Consider the following 21,237-nt stretch of genomic DNA (forward strand, 5'->3'; position numbering starts at 1 on the left):
TTAAAATTCAGTCTGAACTTGCTTGATATCTGGTTCCAATTCTTTTTGAAAGCTGGCTCGGGACTCTTACGTTCTCAAACTATGACAGCCCTTTCAGGGAACTTGCTTGGTTCTGCATGCTAAACACAGTGGTTATGCCTGCGTTTAAAAATAAAACTTTTTCTCTGATATAGCCACAGTCTGCCACAGGGTGCAAATGCTGTTCGGGCCCACTGACTTTCTCTCAAATATAAGGTTGTCCACTTCTTTCTCAAACTGCAGACCAAAGAAGAGAGATGTTCTTTTGGTTTGTTGAATGTTCTTGTAGCCATCCCTTTAGTGAAAAATAGCACAAAGGAAAAGATTTTGTCATTTTAGCTGCTTTGATTCAGTGAAGGAAATGCTCAGTGTGAGTAATGCCAGCCTTAATCAGCCTAGCCCTTGTGCACGCTTCAAAATACCTTGAAGTTAAATCAGTGCTGAAGTAAGAGCTTTGTGAAGTTCAGTGGCCGAACAAGAAAGGCAGTCTAGCTCTGCCGACATCACCAAGTGTTCCAGCGAGCCCCATGAGACGCGAAACAGGTTTGGAAATCCAGTGTCTCCACAACAGAAGGGCTATGTAGCAGATAAAGTAAATTTAATCTATTGGATTTTGTAGTAGTTACATCATTCCTTCCTCAAATACTTAAATATTCTCCAATATCAAAGCAATTCAATGTAGTCACAATTCCAATCTCAAGATGTAAAAAAGCAAAGATAAACATTCACCAGAAAATTTGTCGAGTTGTTTATTTGAATTTATATCATATCCACAAAAATAGAAACAGTCTTTAGAACCATTCTGTGATACATAGTCTCCAAGCTGAGATTTACAATGCCAATAGTGAAATATCTAATGCGTTTTTTTTTCTTTTCCACACATGTACATTGAGGATGCTGTGAGAAGCAAGCAGGAATTATGCAATTTGCTGCAGAAAGAAAGACGAAAATGTAACTAAACATTTTAATGTCTCTGTAGTTCACCAGCCTACATACAGTTTTTCAGGATGTTTTCAGAGTAAGTTGCTCTAACTTTGTGCAGAAAATATAGTTTGAGGGTGCTCATGCCAACACCTCTGACATCGTGATTTCAATGTAACTATATAAATATAATATACTTTCCTATCTAGAGCTTTATACATATGAAAAATTATGGTACAATAAAAATCTATACACATGGTGCTACCAGTTCAGCAGCTGCTAACTTAAAGGATACATCTAAAAATATGATTGCTCAGCTTCTGAAATACAAAATAAAAGAGCAATCAGAAATGCTTTTTGTTTAAATAGTAATTTACATAAACATTCATCTCTTCATTTTCTCCATTTGCTTAGACCTGGTAAAAAGATTCCCTTTGGTTATTTTCATCTGTCCTTGGCAAGAACTGTAGATTTGAACAGTCCTTTGTGTTTGTCTTAGGCGATGGTTAATATATTTGTGAAACAGAGTAAATGTTGGCTGGTTTCTATTCCAACTTTTTGTGCTATTGTAATGCTGAATGACAAGTGCCTAGTCTGAAAAGTTCCGCAGAATGGGAATATAAACTTTCACGATTTCTACTTGCTGAAAGATATGACAGTGAAAGACTGGCATTTATAGTGCACCCCAGCGTAAATCGTTTTCTGGATTTATACAGTGGGCTTTTAAACTAAGCATTATATATTCAAAGCCTTTACAAGCAGGTTTAGCTGCTGCTCAGTAGCAAAAGGGTGACATGTCTATATCACAAGTTCATTTTATTTCCCAGGAACTTTGTTGAGAGTTCTGGTATAAAGCAGTTTTATGAAGGTATTATAATCAGTTGCTGTAAGATGTGCATTAACCTAAGTCCAACAGTATTGCTACTGCCAACAACTACTTCTCTTTGCTTCCAGAGCAAGAAAGGGTAAAATCTGGGTGCCAATGGATTTGTGATGGTGCCACTGATTTCAGATTTTTCACCCAAGGTGTGGGTTGGAGTGTGTGGGGGTGAAGTGCATGGAGCAAAGGGCTGCAAATAACTGCAGGATTGGGGGAAGGAATGGTCTTTGGAGCAAAGTGAAGGTGCTTCATCTGGTGGCCTGGTTCTTGTTATATGAACTACAAAAAGATAGTAAATGGAGTGGAATGTAGCCAATCAAGCTGAAAAAAAGGAAATTAGTGAGTTGCACAAAAGCAAGCAAAGCTAGCACAGTCAGTCCAAAAGAAAAGAAAAAAAAAAAAAGGAGAGAGAGATACACTGAGAGAAAAAAAAATGCTTTGAAGTACAGAGGTTTATTACTTGATTTGTAAATAAGACAAACCTCTCTCCACCCAGGTTATGAAAAGTAAAAATTGTCATGTACAGGTAATTGATGGTGACAGCTTTGGCATACACAGTGTAGGAGGTGGTGTTATTGTTTGACATGCCCTACATGTGTAGATAACAAGTTAGGCTCTCATGTTTGCCTACAAATTGTTGCTAAGCACACTTGATGCCCTTTATATTGATACTTCTCTTGTCTCTTGGTTTCATCTCTATTTGCTTTTAAGACAAACAAAAAATGGAATAGCCTACAACCTCCGGCTGCACCTTGCTACATTTCAAGCTAATTTGGATTCAAATCCAGGGGATGCCCGAGGAAATGGATATTGGGTGGATTTAATTTTTTTTTTCCTGGTCTTCTCAGCCCCCAAATTGACATTGCTTTCCAAATTCCCCATCCCTGAAAGAGAATTGGAATCAATCTTGGTTTCACCTCTGTTAACATCACCAAGAAAATCCTGTTTCTCAACTCCCACATCTCACGTACTCAGTGACCTGGTGAAGTGCTGCCTCCTCTAGTTTTTATTTCCCTGTGTTCTGCCTGTGCTTGGTGCCAGCAGGAAGCATTTGTGTCTTGGAGAAAGAAAAAGCTGCCAATGAATGTTGTCTCCGTATAGCACTGCTAGAGACGAGCCCAAAACACTGACCCAGATCTGAAGGTCTCAGTGTCTTTATGCTGGTGGGTTTTTCTGCAACTAAGAATTCCAAGCAAATCACACAAATACAAATGCAAAGAGTTAGACGTGAGAAAAGCAAAGAAAACTCATATTTTACATGCAATGGAGCTTCGCATTTTTCAAGTGTTTTTTGAAAATAAGTATCCAAATGAGACTTGACCTGCCAGGAGGACCATATGATTTGTAGGAATTGGGGAGACTTCTCCCTTGTGCCATGGGATTAATATATGTTCTGCTTGATCACCTCCTCACTACTTTATGTGGCATGGATTTGATTGATTTAATTAGGAATATAAGGGGATGGGGGGAGGGGAATATTATTATTTCAGCTGAGAAACTGGTACCTTTTGGTAACTTTGCCCAGTCAGAAAACAATCTTCCTTTAATGGCTTTTGGTCCCTGAGATTGACTCTCTTCCTGCAGTTCACCTCAAAGATGTCGGTTAAAAACAAATAGCCCTTTTCCTGGAAGGAGCTGAATGCCCTTTGGAGGTTAGGGAGGATACTCAGTACCAGGCAAGGTCAGGTCCTAAACTTCTGCCTACAAAAGAAGGTCCCAGTGGTGGAGGTAGTATGGGTTCTTCAAATAGATGCTCACAGCCACCTTGCAGAGCCACTGCCCTCTGTGGCTGGGATAAGCTAGCTGAAAGGGAACCCACCGTCTGATTTAACAAAAGCAACTGGAAGCCAGCAAAGTATTAAAACACTCAGAAATTGGAGGAGGGAAGGAACAAGTGATAATGGCCAATGAAAGCTATAAACCAGCTGATTATGGAACAAGACTACTTGGCTCAGAGATGCTTTACTGTTTCCTCCACTTACAGTTGCCTTCCAAAGTGGATTTTCGTACTCCCTAAATGCCCTAGTATTTTGCTCCTTCCCTTTCTTTGCGTGACTCACAGCATTGTCATAAATCACATTATGCCTGTATGATTTAACAAAAAAAAAAAAAAAAAGAGAAAAACTTCACAAGAAGGGAAAAATAATCATAATTCTATAATGTTATCTTATATCACAGAAAACTGTGTACATTTTTTCCCCATACAGGACATACTTCAAATAAAATAATTTTAACACCAATAATGATAATGTTCCTTCTTCCCGACAGAAGTAGAATTGTTTTTTCACCCCCGTTTGGTACATAAATATAAGAAAATAGTCTTTGAATATTTACATCCAGGTGTTTCAAATGTTATTTCTTGACATATTTAATTCTCATTTTCTCTCCAGCCGCGGGCATTCTTTCCAAATTTATATACTAATCTGCGACCATCCACACGCTCCAAGATTTCTCTTTTATAATAATATCTGTTAAAAGAAAAGCATAAAAAAGATTTAAGACTAAATTCTTTTAAAGTTCCTGAAGACCACTGTCAAATTGGGAATTCCAAAGCTATCTGAAAAGTCTTTGTTTTCTTTTGATATAAATTACACCTATGATTAATCTCTCTGAAAGTTAGGGAAGAAAAAATCATTGTGCCTTCTTTTTATTATTTTTACTTTACATTATCTTATTAATTTGAATTTCACCTTTTTCAAAGTATAAAGTATTGCTGTATTTATTACACACTCTCATGAGATTTCTTTCTTTTTTTTTTTTTTAAATCTAAATAAACCAGCACCTGACAACAGACTAGGAAAGAATCTAAGCTTCCATTTTAAAATACATTTTGAACATCCATAGATTATGGGGAATTCTGAAAATGTTAAAGCAAAAGACAAAGAAAATCCCAACAGAGGATTTGTAAACCAATTTTAAGATAATAGGTAGGGGGATGCCTAAGTTATAAACTGCTGAAAACAAAAACAAGAACAAAAAAACAAGCTCTCTGCAATTTAAGCATTCCCAGTTCAGTCATATGTGAACTTCAGCTTACTATAGCCATATTTCCTTCCTATGGTCAACTACTTTTATTGGTTATTTGTGTGGACAGAAAAAGAAAATATATTTATAAAATATATTGTAGATATTATATATCTACTATAGTATACAGAAAAAGGAGGAAAAAGAGAAGACAAAGAAGAATGTAATGTTGTTACAAACTGTAAATTAGTGGGAGAGACTTGGTTGTTGCAAAAACAAATTACAATTCAATTTAAAAAGTCAAACAGCTTCTCCCTTCAGGTAGTTTCTTTACGTGCCCCAGCTTTCTATGGCATCTTCTCAGCTCACCTCATAGCCCGGCTGAGTTTCTCATAAGTCATGCTGCTGTTGTTTTTCTTCTTCCCCCAGAGCTGAGCCACAGCTTCGGATTTTAAAAATCTGAAGACGCCTTCTGACCGGTCTTCCCACTTGATTAATCCTGGGTTTTTCTCAGGATTGAGAAGAATATCTCGAATAAATTCCCAGAGATGAGTTCCTCGAGGGTCTGAAAGAGGAAGGGGACAGGAGGAAGGATTTTAAGGAGCTCTCCAGGCTATGGTCTTCCTCATGCCATTTAATCACAGCATGTCATCTACAGACAATGACCACGCGGTGGGGACAGGCCATATCTCCTGGAGCACAGGATCACCACCTCAGAGATATACAGGTAGTAACGCTGACAGCCTTTACACTGAGGCTGGAGGTAAATGTCAGCTTTTGGCGGTCTGAGCCCCATGGCAGGCAGGAGGATGGAAGCCCCAGCAACCAGGGGAAGCAAAATACAAACCACCCACCGCTTCCTCCTGCCTTTGCACTGCTTATGCCCTGAAGAGAACACATTTAAGTCTTCCCCTCATCTTGCTTGCCCATTTTGCTGATATTCTTCTACAGCATGGCATGTAACCTGCTATTGTCACGCAGTACGTGAAAAGAGCCAGGATAACTGTAAAGTGGGCACTGAAGCTCCAGGCATTTAAAACAGACAGGGAGAAGGCAAAGGAAATTAAATGCTGTTCCACATCAACAAGTATTTGGTGTCAAGTATCTTACATAGACTTCAAGTAGTAAGAAAGTTTACAGTGGTTAGAGGGATAGTGACAAAACTAGCTAGCCAAAATTGTATGGGAAAACAGCATAATAAAGTTCGACTGCAATAGCAGAAAAGACAAAAAGATTTCCAAATTCAATACGTAGGCCTCCCAGGTTAAGCACAAATCTACCCCACAGTATTGTAGAGATGGCACTAGAAAGCCCACGTCAAAAAGAAGAATTAAATAAATCCAATTAGTGAGACATTGTAGTTTATGAATGAAGAATAACAAACACGGTGACTACATGGACCAGAAAAATAGCAGTCCTTTGGTCTGCCTTCAAACCCATGCAAAGGTTTAGACCAAATTTAGAAAGAGACAACCTCGTCAAAGATTTGACAGTAAACAGAAACTGGTTTACAGGCTAACATGGGTAGAGTTCAGTCAACTAATCCCGTGTTTTTCTTTGGAACGGTAATTGTTTTGTAGAACCAACAAAATGTGGTGGATCTAGTCTATCTGGACATCAACAATATACATGATAGATTGTGATATGAAGCACCACTGAAGAAACTGGAAATGTAGGGGATTAGCTCTACATGGCAAGGTGACCTTCTGTGCATGCCAAGGCTGTCAAGGGGTTCTTCTCAGGGCTGTCTTTGGAACAGTCCTATCTAATCCTTTCATTAGCAACCCTGATAAACAAACAAATGCACAAAACAAAAAGCCTGCATGCAGATAAAAGTTCAGGCGTTCTGTATGGGCAAAGTCACAGAGCAGGGTAAGAAGAGGAGTCACGAGGAGACAGAATCTGGAGACTGCACTGAAACAGAATGAAATTGAATACTGCAACACACAGCAGAGGACCAACATTAATGTGTTCTATTATAAATACAGAAAAACAGGATGCAAGAGACATACACAAGATATTTTCAGCATAAAAATCCCAGTAAAACGCATTAACAGAACTGTGTACAGAAATCACAACTATGTTAATCTGTCTTCAGATTGAGGTTGAATCAAAACTAGCATTAAAAGAGGATGAGGCGAATGGGAAGACTGCCATAACAGAAGAACAGGTGGCAGGAATTGTGGGAGGGGGCATGTGTTTGCTTGTGATGCTGTGCATGAGAAACTCTGGGAGGAGATGCTGAACGGGGTCTCTGGCACTGCTCCATATTTTTTTTACTCCATTTCACCAGCCCAGCTCAACACAGTGCAGAGGAAACTGAACTCTGGTTGTTTCCCCGTAAGCCCTCACTGATAAAAACATTTTGAACACTGCAACATTACTGTGTCAAAAATAATGTAAGCAAACAGCACCAGCAACAGTCAGATCCTTGAAGGATTCAATCACAGTAACCATCTAACCAGTTCTGCTTTCAAAATGAACTCAGAATGCTTCCTTTTCCCTCCCAAAGGGGATTTACTCTTAATGTGTTTTTTTTTCCTTCAATCAAACAACATTTATGACTATGGACATTATAACCATTATAACCATGGACTTACTGTGCTTCTTGGTGTGGGACTTTGGGGTATGATCTTGTGTTTTTTTCACATCTGAAGAATCTGCAGAGAAGGAAAATGAAGCCTATTTGTAAATTTGATTAAAGGTTTTCCATTGACTAGCAGGTTGAAAGAAATAAAACCACAAAAAAGAATGAATATCTCTTTTAAAGATAATCACTTTTCAGAAGGCAATCTAAGGGAGGAGGAAAGGGGGGGAGTGTTGTTTTCTGTACTGTATGGTAATCAGCACACTTCACAAAGAGACCATTGATGAATAAAGAATGAATGCAGAGGTAAACATTTGGCTTTTGAAACCTAAATTAGATTAACAAATACCTCACCCCATGCTATGTGTGAGAGAGAGAAAAATAAGAGGATCACGTCTATAAAAGGAATCCTGAATTGTCCCATTATGTCTCAGTCTTTGCAGAAGCATGTATCTTTGGGGGCTTATTTGTTTCTGACGAGATGATCTAATGCGAAATGTATGCGCCGGTACCAGTGCACAGAACACCCACCTGACTAAAGCATAATGACCTGGCAAAGCGCGGGTGTCTGGGGGGGAGAAGGGGGGGAGCGGGTCTGCGCTGGTAGGAGGTTTTGGCAGCTGGACGTGCATATATTGTTCCGTGGCTCCGAGCCACAGAAACAAGCCATTTCTCATCGATGGTACTTTATCACCTGCAGCCAGCCCGAGGAGGAATCAGATTTCTGGCACAAGTGTTTCTTCAGAAACGAAGAAAAAGAAAAGTTCCGCCTGTTCCTCGCTGTCATCCGCCTGGCACCCCGCACGTTCAACCCTCCCGGCCTTGATCTGCCACAGCCTGACTGCCGTCGCCGCTCACAAAGAGCTTTCACCTGATCCTGTGGGATCATCCCAAGAGGGAGCCCCTCCTGTGTTTGCTTTTCGGCGTGCTTCGTGCCCGAATTCCATAAAGCAAAGCTTAAGGTCCCACGCATGTTTTCCCAGCTTCTATGAATGCACGATTATCATACTTTTCATGGAAACCGGGCATTTGCATGTGCAAATGACTCACAGGAAATATTCATTTGCATAGAAACTTGTCGGATTTGCACAAGCAACTGCAATAACTGCATGTGAAAAGGTAGATGCAAAGCTATTCACACACTCGCTTTATTCATACATAACTGGATACATAAACTGAGCAGGTCAGAGAGGATAAGTCTAACCTCCGCTGTTCTGAGCCTGACATAATTACGGTCCTTGACCCCCTCGCAGCAAATGCGCTCTGAGTCATTTTGCCTTCCCACTCTCAAAGAGCAGGAACCAGCCTGAGCCTCACTCAGCTTGGGGGGAAAAAGTAAAATGAGGCTTATTTCACTGCCTTTCCTCAGATTACGATTCCCCCGATGTTATTAAAAGCCTGTGGGAACTCCCAGTGAGGACAGCAGGACCAGGCTCTTTATTTGCCCTCTTATTTAAATACTTCTCATTTTAAGATCCCACAGTTCACTCGCGAATGTTTGTTATGCTCTGTTTAGCCGGAGATTTATTCTTGGAAATTCAGCTGCCTTCTGCCTTGCTGGTGATTTATTCTGGATTTCAGCTGTGTAAATAGCCTCCTGCTCTGCCTCCGCTCTTACATGGAGACCGGTTTCAAACATGCCATGTTAGGAGGCCGAGGCCTGACAGATGAAAAGAGTTACGATGCAGTTTCAACAAAGCTGTCTTGCAAAACTTGTGACAAAAGGTTGCAGGGTATTTGCATATGATTCAGGAATGAGCCATTTCTTTACGGGATATACAAATTTAGTTTTTACAGGAGGCTGTGCCCTTGGCGTGCCACCCTAGCTTTAGGCTCAAGCAGTCAGCGGGTAAACACTCTGCGCCAGGAGCTTGACAGGTCCCCAGTCCCGCCAGAGAGCTCCGAAATCCTGGCAGCCATCTTATGAGAGTGGGTGGAGGCGATGGAGAAAACAAACAGAGTGGGTTTTTTTGGGGGGTTGATTTTTTTTTCTTTTTTTCTTTGTAAGGCTTGGTGGTTTTCTTTTTCAGGTTAAGTTTTCTCTCTTTGGTTTTATTTATTGCCAAGTGCATTAGTTTAAACTGTATGTCCCCATGGCAGGCCTGGCTGTGCTGGGAGGCCAGGACACAGCGAACACACAGGCACAGGGGCTGCCCCTGCTGCCTGCATGCAGCCCGCGGTGCCTTGCAGAGGCAGTGCCTGCGAGGCTGCATCCTCAGCTGCACGCTCTCCCTCCTCACCGTCCTGTGATTTCCACTACTTTATCCTCCAGGACTATGTGCTCGAATGCCTCCTAAGAGGGACTTGCCTTTCCTCGCCCTGTTCTCACTCCCCCACGATCTCCGCTTCCCTCTTTTCCTACTGCCTCCCTCACTCACCTCCATCCCCACTGCCTGCCCCAGGACATCGCCTGCAGAGCACCCCGACGCGTGTGCCCTGCCCGCGCTTTCACCGGGCACTACATCAAATGGGTTTGCTCTTTCCCTTGCCCTTTAGCAGGCAGATTGTATCTCCGCTGTGGCCTCGTGGGAGCACTGTGGAGGGATGAAAACAGCACACGGTGTCTGCCCGGGGACAGGCACGAAGCTGTTCTCAGCAGAAACAGGTTGAGCTGGGAGCTATCGGGAAGCCCTTCTGCTGGTGCAGGTGGGTAGGCTGCTCTGTGCCTGCTCTGCTGTGCCCATGGGCTGCCCCTCAACCTGGCTCTGAACCTGGTCACCTACTCGACATGCATCCCCAGCTCCGTAGGCAACTGCAGCCACTCCCGGGGTGAATATGACTCGTATTTGCCCTTATTCAGCTACCCCACGGAAAAGCGTGACTGAGCTGGAACATCTTGTCTCTCTGATACTAACATCTTCCCCTTTGACTCAGTCACTTTAAAAGATATATGGAGGTTGAAGATTGTTTGATCTTCTTTGTCTTGAGAGAGGGAAGACAGAAGCACTTCTTTAAAGCAACTATTGTAATAATGATAGCTAAAAGAGTTGTCAGAATCAGTACTGCTTGGTATAAAATGACTGGAGGCTCAGATTCAATCCTGCAACAGAAGACCACGGAAACTATTATACGTCGGTAGCTCTGGGACAAGCGACAAACAACGATATAATTACAAGTTCCTTACCAGGAGGCTGGTGACTAGGTGTCGTCATGGAGATCTGAGCACGACAGAATGTTTTACTGTCCAATAGCTCTGGGAATTAAAAAGAAGACATTTAAAGTAATATCTTCTGACAACAGTAAAGTTGCCTCAGAAATGCATGAAGTACTGTGATGTTAGTTACCTACTGTGCTACCATAGCCACTGTCATACAGGTAATTCTCTTCTTTCCAGGACACCATTAACGATGGATCTGAAGGTAAAGGACAACAAGGAAAATCACATCTCTAAAAGAACGTCTTTCAGCGTAGGGGTAAATTTGAGCACTGACAGACAGAAGGGTGAAAAATGTAAGAGAAAAAAAAAAAAAAGAATAGCGAAGGGAACTGAGAAGTGAAGGGGCTAAGTGGGAAATTGTTTCCTTTCACTCAAGTTATGGATAGGGTTTTGCATACTCAGGCAAATATACTTACACAAAGTGCTGACTTTTAATAATAATGCAGCAGGCTTTTCCTTTTCCTGGCTAAGATATCATTTATGCCTGCCCTTGAAGGAATTTTCCTATGCCAGATCAACTGTAATTCTACCCAATCCAGTCCTGAAGTCTCAGCCCCTGGTGATTATGACAGTGCTTTGGTGTCATGGAAATGAAAGTGCTCCCAAATATCTAGTAGAACAGGAGAATGCTTGTAATGACTATTTATTTCTATAATTGTAGAACTCGAAAGTCCCCTCTGAGACAGAGCTTCATGTGTAAGCACATAGTCAGAAACATCAAAGCATAATCCTAGATGTAGGGCCATTTTATTTCAGGCATGTCAAGTCCCCATCCTTAACCTAAAAGCCACCTTTATGATTAAAGAGGAATACTTTTTATTGACCTTCTGGTCAGATGGATCAATATAAACAGAACAGAAGTATTGTCTTTATAACCTGTATAGTGAGCAGGAAATTAGTATTTTTACAGTGCATTTTTGAGGTTAGAAACTTAAAAAAGTTCTTTTTCTTTTAAGTCCAGATTCAGAAAGGATGAAATGTAACGTTCAAATCTGGGGTTTACTTCTTCTTTTCATGTTCATATACATGAAATTAAAAAAAAAAAAAAAAAGAGTTATAGCTAAATCATCATGGTTGGCTGAGTTACCACTTATGACATAGGAATTTAGCAGGCATGCTAAGTAATAGCTGCATGTTTGGGCACCCAGAGCTTGTGTTCCTACAATAGCACACACCCTTTGCTTGTTTGGACACCTGATCTGCCCAATGTTGCCTCTGAAAACAGGCCTTAGCCAGCCGGAACATGGGCAAACAGCTTGTCTTTACGTTTCAGCCTTTTTTAGTACCCAAGTGGCAGGCTTCCCCTCTAAACTGCCAGCCCTGTCCACACCAGTCCACACTGCCCCACCACCAGGCACGGCAGACGGCACAACGAGTCAGTCCTGGGCTTTGACCTTTCCAGGACGTGCAGCAGAGGTACTTTGCTCAGCCCTGTATATCTCTAGTGTGAAGGGAGACTAACATTATACCAGGATCTCATAAATCAGGACTTAAAGGATTACTATATTTTTCTTATATGGAAAGCATCAAGGCTGCTGCATGCACGCCACCCGTACCACATGGGCATAGGCAGGGAGGGGGCTGCAGATTGCAGTGCTTGCTCGCTGCAAGGAGAAGGTGAAGTGTCCTTGACTGGAGAGGCTGGGCTCCTGTGGATTACCTAAATGTATTGGCTGGCAGTATTTGTTGGAGTCCTCACATGCTACAATCTGTATTTGTTCCCCCAGGAGGTATTAAAACACAGCTCATGAACACATCCACACACAATGAGGCTGGGACCAGTGGGACAGGGAGTGTTCAGATATGGACAGGGGTGTTCTCGGAAAGGAACTGGCAAAATAATTGTGCCCAAAGAGCACTGAGCCAAGCTGAAGCTCTTTTCTTGGTGAAGCAAAGTCCTGGCAGGAAACAGATCTATCTATGAACACACTGGAAAAGAGACTGCCATGTGAAAAATTGGTCAAAGACTTGGTCAAACTAAAATACTACCTGAATTTCAGTGTCACTGAAACTCGAAGAAATTGAAATGTAACATTTTTTTTACTCAGAACTGTTTGGTTTGGAAATTTCTTCATGTTTCAAAGCATTAACATCACAACAAATATTTTTTCTCTTTAAACAAACAAACAAACAAACACGACAATACTGTGATAAGAATTGTTTTGAAATCTGCTGAATGAAGCAAATAATGAAGTTATCTATACAGCTGTGTTTGCTGACTACTGCAAACTGTACTAACTCTGAACATTACTATAGACTGCTGATATTGTAGAAGTCTAGAAAAGTGGCCACATGCAAAGATATGGTGATACTATTGAAGCTTCAACAAGTGGACATTGACTGATATTTGTGTTACTTCTTTTATTCTGCATGAAACACTTTCCACTGCAATTAAACCTGTTTTGATTTTACTGAAATGGACAAGTTCCCCTTTTTGCCACTATACAACAGCTACTCACCTGTTTGTTCTGTCTTGACAATGACATTATGTGGTTGGTACATGTCACTTCCACACTGACCTGCAAGAAAGCATACAGCAGATATGAAAGCTGTATGAGAGTGAGCACGGAAGAATCAAAGATACAGCTCCAAGCACGAACTGCTTCAGTTGAGCCAGAGAGCTAATTTTGGTGTGGGGTACATACCCTTTCCCCTGGTCCTTCTGCCTTATGTCACGTAAAAGTGATATAGTAATAGAGTCAACTAGGTATAAGCAGTATAGCAAACACAGCAAATGAGTTTTGCCAGGTAGGCTTCAGGATAACATAAGAGGCTTCTGAAGATCCCAGAATTCAGACAACTGTACGTGCATCTCTGTGCCCGTGTAGCCTAACATCTATTTACCATTCCATTTTAGGTGCTGAAGGTTGCTGTAGAGCAGCTGCCCTGCTGTCCCAGCTGCCTGAGTGAATTCCTGCAGACTCATGCTGCACAGATGTTCCCCGTTGATATCAAATTCTTGGAAGGGTATGCAGTTGGCATCCAGTTGGTTGGTATCAAGGAGATGCTGCAACCACTCCCAGACCTGAAACTTGGTCCAGTACTGCGGGTGTATTTCGTGCCACTGGGTTCCATAGAAACTGCTGGACACTGGAAAAGAAAACGGGTATTAAACATCTCTGTTAGCATCATGGGATTATGCTGAAGATGGGAAAGGTATACAACTAAATTTCATGCCCTGGAAGTCCATAGATTTAGATTCTTTTTTCAGTCCTTAACACTAGCTCAGTAGCTATTACTGGAAAAATTAATTAAATTTGTTTTTGGTCTCAGTTTTCCAATTTAAAGTGGGAATTATTACTTTACACCTCTCTTGAGAAGTTGAGTGAGTAGGAAAGAATTTAATAATGTTGGCTAAATACACCAGTATTTATTTCTTCAGTGTATGATACCTTGCAGAAGTACTGTCACAAAGGTGTGTTGATCTGTGTGTAGGAAAAGTGTTTTAGTGCATCAAAAAATGAAGAAAAAAACTTCTAAAATCTACATAAGGTACAGTGGAAATTTTGTTTGTACAAGGACTGAATATGAACTGTGTGTTTCAGCCAAAGAACAGTAAAATAACAAGGCACTCTTATATTGTTCCAAAGTACAAATCTATCAGTATGGCTTGCAGCTTCATGGCAGAGCCGGACTTCTAACAAATGCATGTTATCTTTGTAGTCGGGTAAGATGATTTCTGAATATAATTGCAAAACTCATTTTTAATTAAGGGAACAGCCTAATTTTCTTTTTAGGATGTCTGAATCTTTTCTTAGCCTATCTTTCAAACTGCTCAGTTGTATGTCGCTGCATGACAATAATTTATGTGTTCAAATGAAAGAAAAAGTATGTAGGGACAGGATAATTACATAAGATAAGATAAGATGTAAGATATACAAAGGCAGGACTGCCTTGATCTGGCCTCACAGAAGGGTTGGCAAAAGGAGTTCAGTGCAATTTATTCTTTGGGAAACGAGGACAGTAGAGTATGCCAGGCAGAGACAGCAGCATGATAAAATGCTCACAAGAGCAAGAAGGTGCATTTAAGGATGAGGGAATGACAAATTGCAGAGGTGGCTGAATTATGGGAAAAAGAAAGACTGCCGTGGCCTAGCTCTGCAGTAGCCCCACTCCAGGACATCTTCTCTTTGCGGCACTGATCTGTTCCTTCACAGTCTCCTCCAAGAAGATCACTCACACAGCTCTGAGAAATACCGACAACAGAGGGTATGGCTAGAAGACCACAAGCAACAGAACTGGCATGTTTTAGGAAATCACTTCACCTCAGGGAGACCTCGGGACTCTTCGGTTGAGATACAGTGAATAGTGCTAGCTCATGTGTGAACATAAAAACCCTCAGAGTTGCTTAGGTTCCAACATTGGCCAACAAGGTCTGCGTCAGTAGCTTAGAGAGAGTTTGCAAGACTGTTGCTCATCCTGCTATTGAAGGATTTGGGAAATGAGTGCAGAAATGATTAAGACTCTGATATGTCAGAGAATAAAGATTTGAAGGAGCCAACAAATATTCCCTGAAAAGGAGGTTGATTTTATTCCCATCACTTTCAGAGGCCTCTAGACTCCTAATGTAAGTGGAGGGTCTTTAGTGAGAGGAAGAAGTAGCTTGGTAAAAGGACTGTACAGGCCGGTGTGTTCAGTTTCCTGTGACTCTAAAACACATGTCAATTCTGAGAATTCACTCGGGTCTGGGATTCACTACACACTGAGATCCCTGAACATGAACCCATCACCTTCACAAAATCCAGTGCAAACTGAAACTCAGGACTTTTTCTATGAACCTGTTACAGGCAGGCTGGTACATTTAATAAGCATACACTTACGTATTCCTGGGTATTTAGAAATTACACATTTAAAAAAAAAAACAAGTGTTTCACTGAATGGGAACTTTCATTGTAAGTTTTGTTGTAGCTTCCTATGGTTCAGAAGGACAACTGCAGTATGTGTTTGCTTGGATTTTAAGGTTTACCTATCGATTGAAAAACACTATTTTGAATGATGAAAATAATTTAAAAATTATGTCAAATACTGTATATTGATCTACATGTCTATGTCTATATTTTCATACTGATAATATATATCTGTATAGATATATTGAAAAAAAAAACAGTAAAATAAATTTCACCCTGAGTCACACCTTCTAAGTTAATTTAGGTGCAAAAGTCATCACTAGCTGTTAGGCATTAGAAGGCATATATGGGATTAAAGAGATGGTTCTGTGCATAACAAAGAAGTTCTCAGATCACAAGCTATCTAGTGCCCTAATGCCAGTCTAATCAGATAGCAATCTAGTAATTTGAGCTGAAAAAGTAAATACTGTAAGGGAGCAAAAAGACTACTCCCCTGCAAAGCCGGAGGGATGATTAGTACTGAAAAGTAATGTTGGTTCAGAGAGGGCATGAGGGGTAAATATAAGAGAAAAAGAAATCTGGACTGAGGAGAGGGAACTTTTGGCACTTTCATCATCTCTACATTCATCTTTAAAAAAAGGAGCAGTAATGAAATGAACCATTAACTGGTCATATTCAGAAACTTCAGTGTTGCAGGTTCAGCTTTTACAAATAAAGTAACAAATATAAATTTTCCTACCAGAAGTGAAACTCCAGTAAATTAGTATCACTGAAAAATAATACTTGTGCATATTTAAAGGTATAGCAGTCTCTTCCACCCCGATCATCCTCCTGTCCCCTCTATCCTCCCTATCCTCCCCCCCCTAAAAAAAAAGGCATAGCTCAGAGCTGTTGAATTCCTCCTACCATTGCATGTGGAATATCCGTCTGTCCAGGAAGGCTGCTGGTGGAGTAGGTTGCTGCTGGAATTGATACTCATTCTGCCAGCTCCTTCCAAAATCATGATCTGTAAGTGAATCGAACAGCTTGCTTAGTGAGCAGTGTCTAGTCCAAAAGGTAAATGGCAAAAAAAAAAAAAATCCACTGAAGGTGAAGTGAGCAGGCCAATTCTATTTGTAGAAGATACAATTGAAATCAAGAACATGTTGCCACAACCCCTTTTCAGCTGCCACAAAATCTCCTTATGATAAACATTACCATGTTTGATTTGCATATGCAAGAAGCAAGTTTCTACAGCTGCCCATCCATAAATGAATAATCCGTAATCAGAAATGAAGCCGAATGAAAAGACAGGGCTCCTGACAGAGCAATACAGGAAAACTGCCAAGCTTTGAGAAGTGAAATACAAAGTTGTTTGACTATTTTTTTTTTTCACTTAAAGAGAAATTTGGTTTAAATATGGTTTTCTTTTTTTCTTTTTATTTTCTTTTAGGAAATAGAAAAGAGTTTTCAATATTTTTTAATTTTGCAAATTAAACTATACAGTTGACAACAATTAATGTTTAGAAACTCCTTCACACAGAGGGACCAGTATGTCAATCCTACAAGGAGGTAACATTACAAGGAATATCTTCTTGACTGACCCGGTTTATTATCTGATCCATGTCAGCAGTGCCCCTAATCCATTCTCAATGACAGACGTCACATTTCACACATCTCAAACCACCAAAAAATTGTACCGTCAAAGATCTTGTAAAGGAGAAAAACTTGACAAAACCTTTCCTTTCTACTTATGTTGGCTTTAGTAACATGAGTAAAGCTGTCCTTAATTTTGGTTAGACATTTTTGTGCAAAACCATTTATATGGTATTTTAGAAAAATTTCACATTTATCGTACACTGAATCGTTTCAGTGAATGTATACAAAATTCCCCAATTGCAGGTATTCTTGACATTTCTTATTAGCTTTCAATGGTTTAAAGTTGCCAAGTTTAAAAACATACATTATAACCATACAGTACCGACATTTTCCAAGAGTTTAGGAAACTAATTTTTTAAATATTATAAAGGTTTCGGATCATTACTTTTATATAAGTACACAGAAAACAAATCATTGTTCAAAAATCTTCTAAATCGAAAGCGACGGAGTCTGTAAAAATGAAACTTTAGACCTTAAGAGAGCGTTTGAATGCAGCTGGACTTTGGAATTAAAAAGACGTTGAAATAAAAAATGGACTTGTGAAAGTCAAAGATGGTGGTCTTGGCCTTTTACCCATCAAGGCTGATTTGATCAAGGCTAATTAGAAAACTCCCATTGAGAGCACAGCCAGAACCCCACAAGCTCATACCAACAACATTTTTGGTAGAAAAAAAAGAAGTCATCAGGAACAGTTACAGCCTTGGTTTTAAAGAACTGCCTGGAAAAGGTATGGGTTGGCATATTCCTCCATCATTTTCAGTACATTATGCAATTCTTTAAAGTTACAAATACACATTTTAAGGAGAGTCTTTCTCTTTCTCTTCCCCCCACCCCTCTACATATATATATATATTTAGAAAGAGGGAGAGAGAGGTTGTTGAGAATTACTTAAAAATCCAAAGTTTTAGGAATTACGCCACAGGGAATGGTCCTTTATGGTATAACCTAGTTCAGTGCCTTTTTTGTAGCTATACAGAATGGCAAAATCAAGCCGTGGATGTTTTAACAATCACTTTTCACTCCAGCAAATCTGGAATTCAGTATCCATCAGCTGGGAGAATTTCATTTCTCATAGCAGATATATGGGGGTACAAAATGTCAGCAATGAAGTGATACCCATAGTCACTCTATGGCCAAATAAGTGACGATGGCAATATCAGTCAATCAGCTTATGCGAGTTAGAAGAGAAGATATTTTTTTAGCCCCATGTTAAAGCTACGTGACTTGATATTTTGAGGGAAAAAGTGCTAGGAAGCATTTCAGTTTCTTACACTGATTATAAAGATGATCAGGATAAAACAAGAACGTAGTTTATCTCATATAGTTGATATAGAAAAGCTCTTAAAAAGTAATGTGTGTTTGACAGTCAATATACACCTCTGAGCAGGCATAGTCTGAATGATATATCAAATTATTTCTTTCATTAACTTGTTTTTTAATTATTTAAGATGTAATGATGTTCATTAGATTCTGAGTGACTGAAGTATTAATGTTAAAAAAAAAAAAACAACAACTTTATTACAGTATCAAATAGAGAAGAGGTAGAACAGCAGGTATTCTGGGAAAACTATAATACTTGAGGGTCAGCAAAACTCTCTTTGGAACGTAATTTGATAAGTTCTCTTGTTTGAAAAGGAAACTACAGTTGGTACTGAACACTGAATTTCAACCTGCTGATCTAAAGTCACATTTTCAGAAGAGAACACAGATTTACAGGTACTGCGTTATGTCATTTTTGTCCAGTTTCTGCAATTTATGGAATTCTACATAATTTTCATGCCTGATACTTGTGCAAATAAAAACATGTCTGGCAAAATGTATGCTTATGAACTGAAATAATTTCCATGATCAAGCTACTGTGTATCTTTGTTTTCAAAATTCAGTTCAGGTAAACTCTTGTTTTATTTTCTTCCTAATCAGATGAATTTCCAAAGCACAATATCGTATGACACTTCAGCTCAGTGACTAAATCTACGGACAGTTCAATATACCAAAAATTGAGTCTTGCAGTTTCTCCCCTCCATCAGTAACCAGAACCAATGCACTTTAGAGAGCTGAGTAGATACACTCTGAAAGCTTTTTCCCTAGATTCTGATTTCAGTTATGTTCTCTTTAAATCTTACTCCCCCCATCACAGTGTAGCAGGTAATTTCTCGTCACAGTATTCCTAAACAACACTAATAGTATTTTCAGACAATATGTGTGGAATTTGCTTTACAAATTAATCAATCAATAAAACCCTTTTTTGAAAGCTATACAAGTTACTTCAACCAGAATAATTTAATTATCTTCCCACATTACCTGGGGGAAAAATTATTCATGAAAGAAAGAATTCACGATATGATAGTAACCACTGGGACAGGATTCGATTCAGCTTTAACCCAAACTTTCCCAAAGTTATTGGTATTATTCAAGGTACTGGTTGTATTTTTTGTGATTTGAAAATTGTCGGGTCACCTCCCGTACCTTAATGCAAGAGTGTTGCTTATTTGGAAATCACTTCTAGCACTTTGTTCAGGATGAATATAATGCCCCACTCATGTAACTTCCATGGCTTTGCTTGGAAGTGTGCATACCAAGCTCAAAAATGTTTTCCCCATGAAAATCAAATAGTGATTTTCTTCATTTCATCCTGTACGTGCCTTTCTTTGATACAAGTTCATGACAGATTTATGCTTATAGCAGTGTCTCATCCCATACTTGGAAAGATTTTGAGTCAGGATATTGGAAGGGGTGTGCTCTTCATTAGTTTAGGGCCAAATCCTCAAATCTCCCTTGTGTACAGACAAACCTGGTTAAAGGGTGTGAAGCCTCAAGGGGAAGGACACATAATATGTTCAGTTTTCTTTTAATCATATGCCATGTATCAAAGTGAACGGTGGAACTAATGAAGCCTGGTTTCCTATGAATGTGTATCTTGTGGTTGGATTCTCTAGTGTCTAGTAAGATGTGAGCACTGATTGAAGTTTTTCCCACGGTTGGGGCATTCATAATATCCCGTTCTCTCAAAGGAGCGAGCTCAAGCTTCACTCCTTCTTTCAGACGGAGTATTAATAGATTTTCCTCCTCTACTTGGCAGTCTGTTTTCATTAATCCTGTAAGAACTTCATATCTTTGAGACTTCTACCCCATATCAAATTTAATTAAAATTGGCGATGGGACTCGAAGATTGTTACAGGCCAAATGCAAAAGCCAACACGCAGACAGAATAACCACAAAAGCCTCATTTCCTCAGGAAACCATGCTAAACAGGGATTCTAGCTGAGATGAGATTTTAGAAAACAACATTTAGATCTTAGGATCTGTCTCTCTACTGACTAAGACGTGGTACATTAAAAATGAAAGCACATATGAAATACTGTGTGCGTATACACAAATACCTATTTATATACACATATTTACACACATACACCCTTGTGTGTATCTGCACACACATTTCCATTCTTTTCTACTGAAGAGGTGCCACCTTTGGCACCTCTTATGTCTTAAAACACTACCAGGAACACTGCACAGTTATGAGAGGAAGCACATAACACTTTACTCAATCAGCGAGGTTAAATATAGCTGTGTGCTGGTGTTCAGCAGCATTCTTTCCAGAGAGAGTCCTACTAGAGGGCATGAGTACATCCAGAAGAAAAAAAAAAAAAAAAAAAAAAAAAAGATCTTTCGCCTACATTCAATATATCAGATGGTATTCAAAGCCCAAACCCTGAAGGCCTCCCTTAGCTAAAGCTCTTGCTGGAGTCAGGAGGAGCTCTGACCGAGCCACTACCCAGTGACTTGGCAGTAACAGCAGCTCACTTGCTCTGTTCTTCTCGTCTGTCTTGACCGCCTGACCACTCTGAGTAAACGGCGGTAACGGAAAGAGCAAGGAGCCACGGCCTGGCAATGGAGCAAATCCAGAAAAGCATATTTACAAGTCCTTGAACCTTGAACACTGCATAGTGCACTCTATGCAAATTATTTTATTGCACTACAGGTGTGCTCTGAAGGTAAATTACTCTGATCCCCTTTTCCACATTCACCCCCAATGAATCTTAACATCCAGATAATGAATTTCTCCTTTCTTTGAACCCAAATCTTTCAAGAACAGCGTGCATTCAATGACAGGAAAATGCTCAACACTGCCTGAAAGGAGAATGAGCAGTGCAGAGAAAATGAGTGAATCCTAAAGTACTACAACCAGAGTGATTGCTATGACATTGATTTCTACAGTTGCTTACAT

At 39.9% G+C, this 21,237-nt stretch overlaps 1 protein-coding gene across 2 annotated transcripts in view; it reads right to left on the bottom strand.

Annotated features, from left to right (window-relative positions):
- Positions 1-595: 595 nt before the first annotated feature.
- The window catches only part of EHF (ETS homologous factor), a 34,762-nt gene continuing 14,120 nt past the window's right edge, over positions 596-21,237 (bottom strand). The window contains exons 2-10 of one of the 2 annotated variants that reach the window (XM_084519992.1): positions 16,281-16,380; positions 13,372-13,617; positions 12,987-13,046; positions 10,655-10,723; positions 10,495-10,563; positions 7,384-7,443; positions 5,153-5,348; positions 4,154-4,287; positions 596-1,259 (exon numbers count right to left, since the gene is read on the bottom strand). In XM_084519992.1, the coding sequence (XP_084376118.1) occupies positions 4,188-4,287; positions 5,153-5,348; positions 7,384-7,443; positions 10,495-10,563; positions 10,655-10,723; positions 12,987-13,046; positions 13,372-13,617; positions 16,281-16,377 (897 nt within the window). In that variant the 5' untranslated portion in view covers positions 16,378-16,380 and the 3' untranslated portion in view covers positions 596-1,259; positions 4,154-4,187. Of the gene's footprint in view, positions 1,260-3,962; positions 4,288-5,152; positions 5,349-7,383; positions 7,444-10,494; positions 10,564-10,654; positions 10,724-12,986; positions 13,047-13,371; positions 13,618-16,280; positions 16,381-21,237 lie in introns of those variants that run through there. The other variant, XM_084519991.1, reaches the window with a different exon arrangement.

Source organism: Aythya ferina (genome assembly GCF_964211825.1).
Source record: "Aythya ferina genome assembly, chromosome: 5".
Lineage (NCBI taxonomy): Eukaryota > Metazoa > Chordata > Aves > Anseriformes > Anatidae > Aythya > Aythya ferina.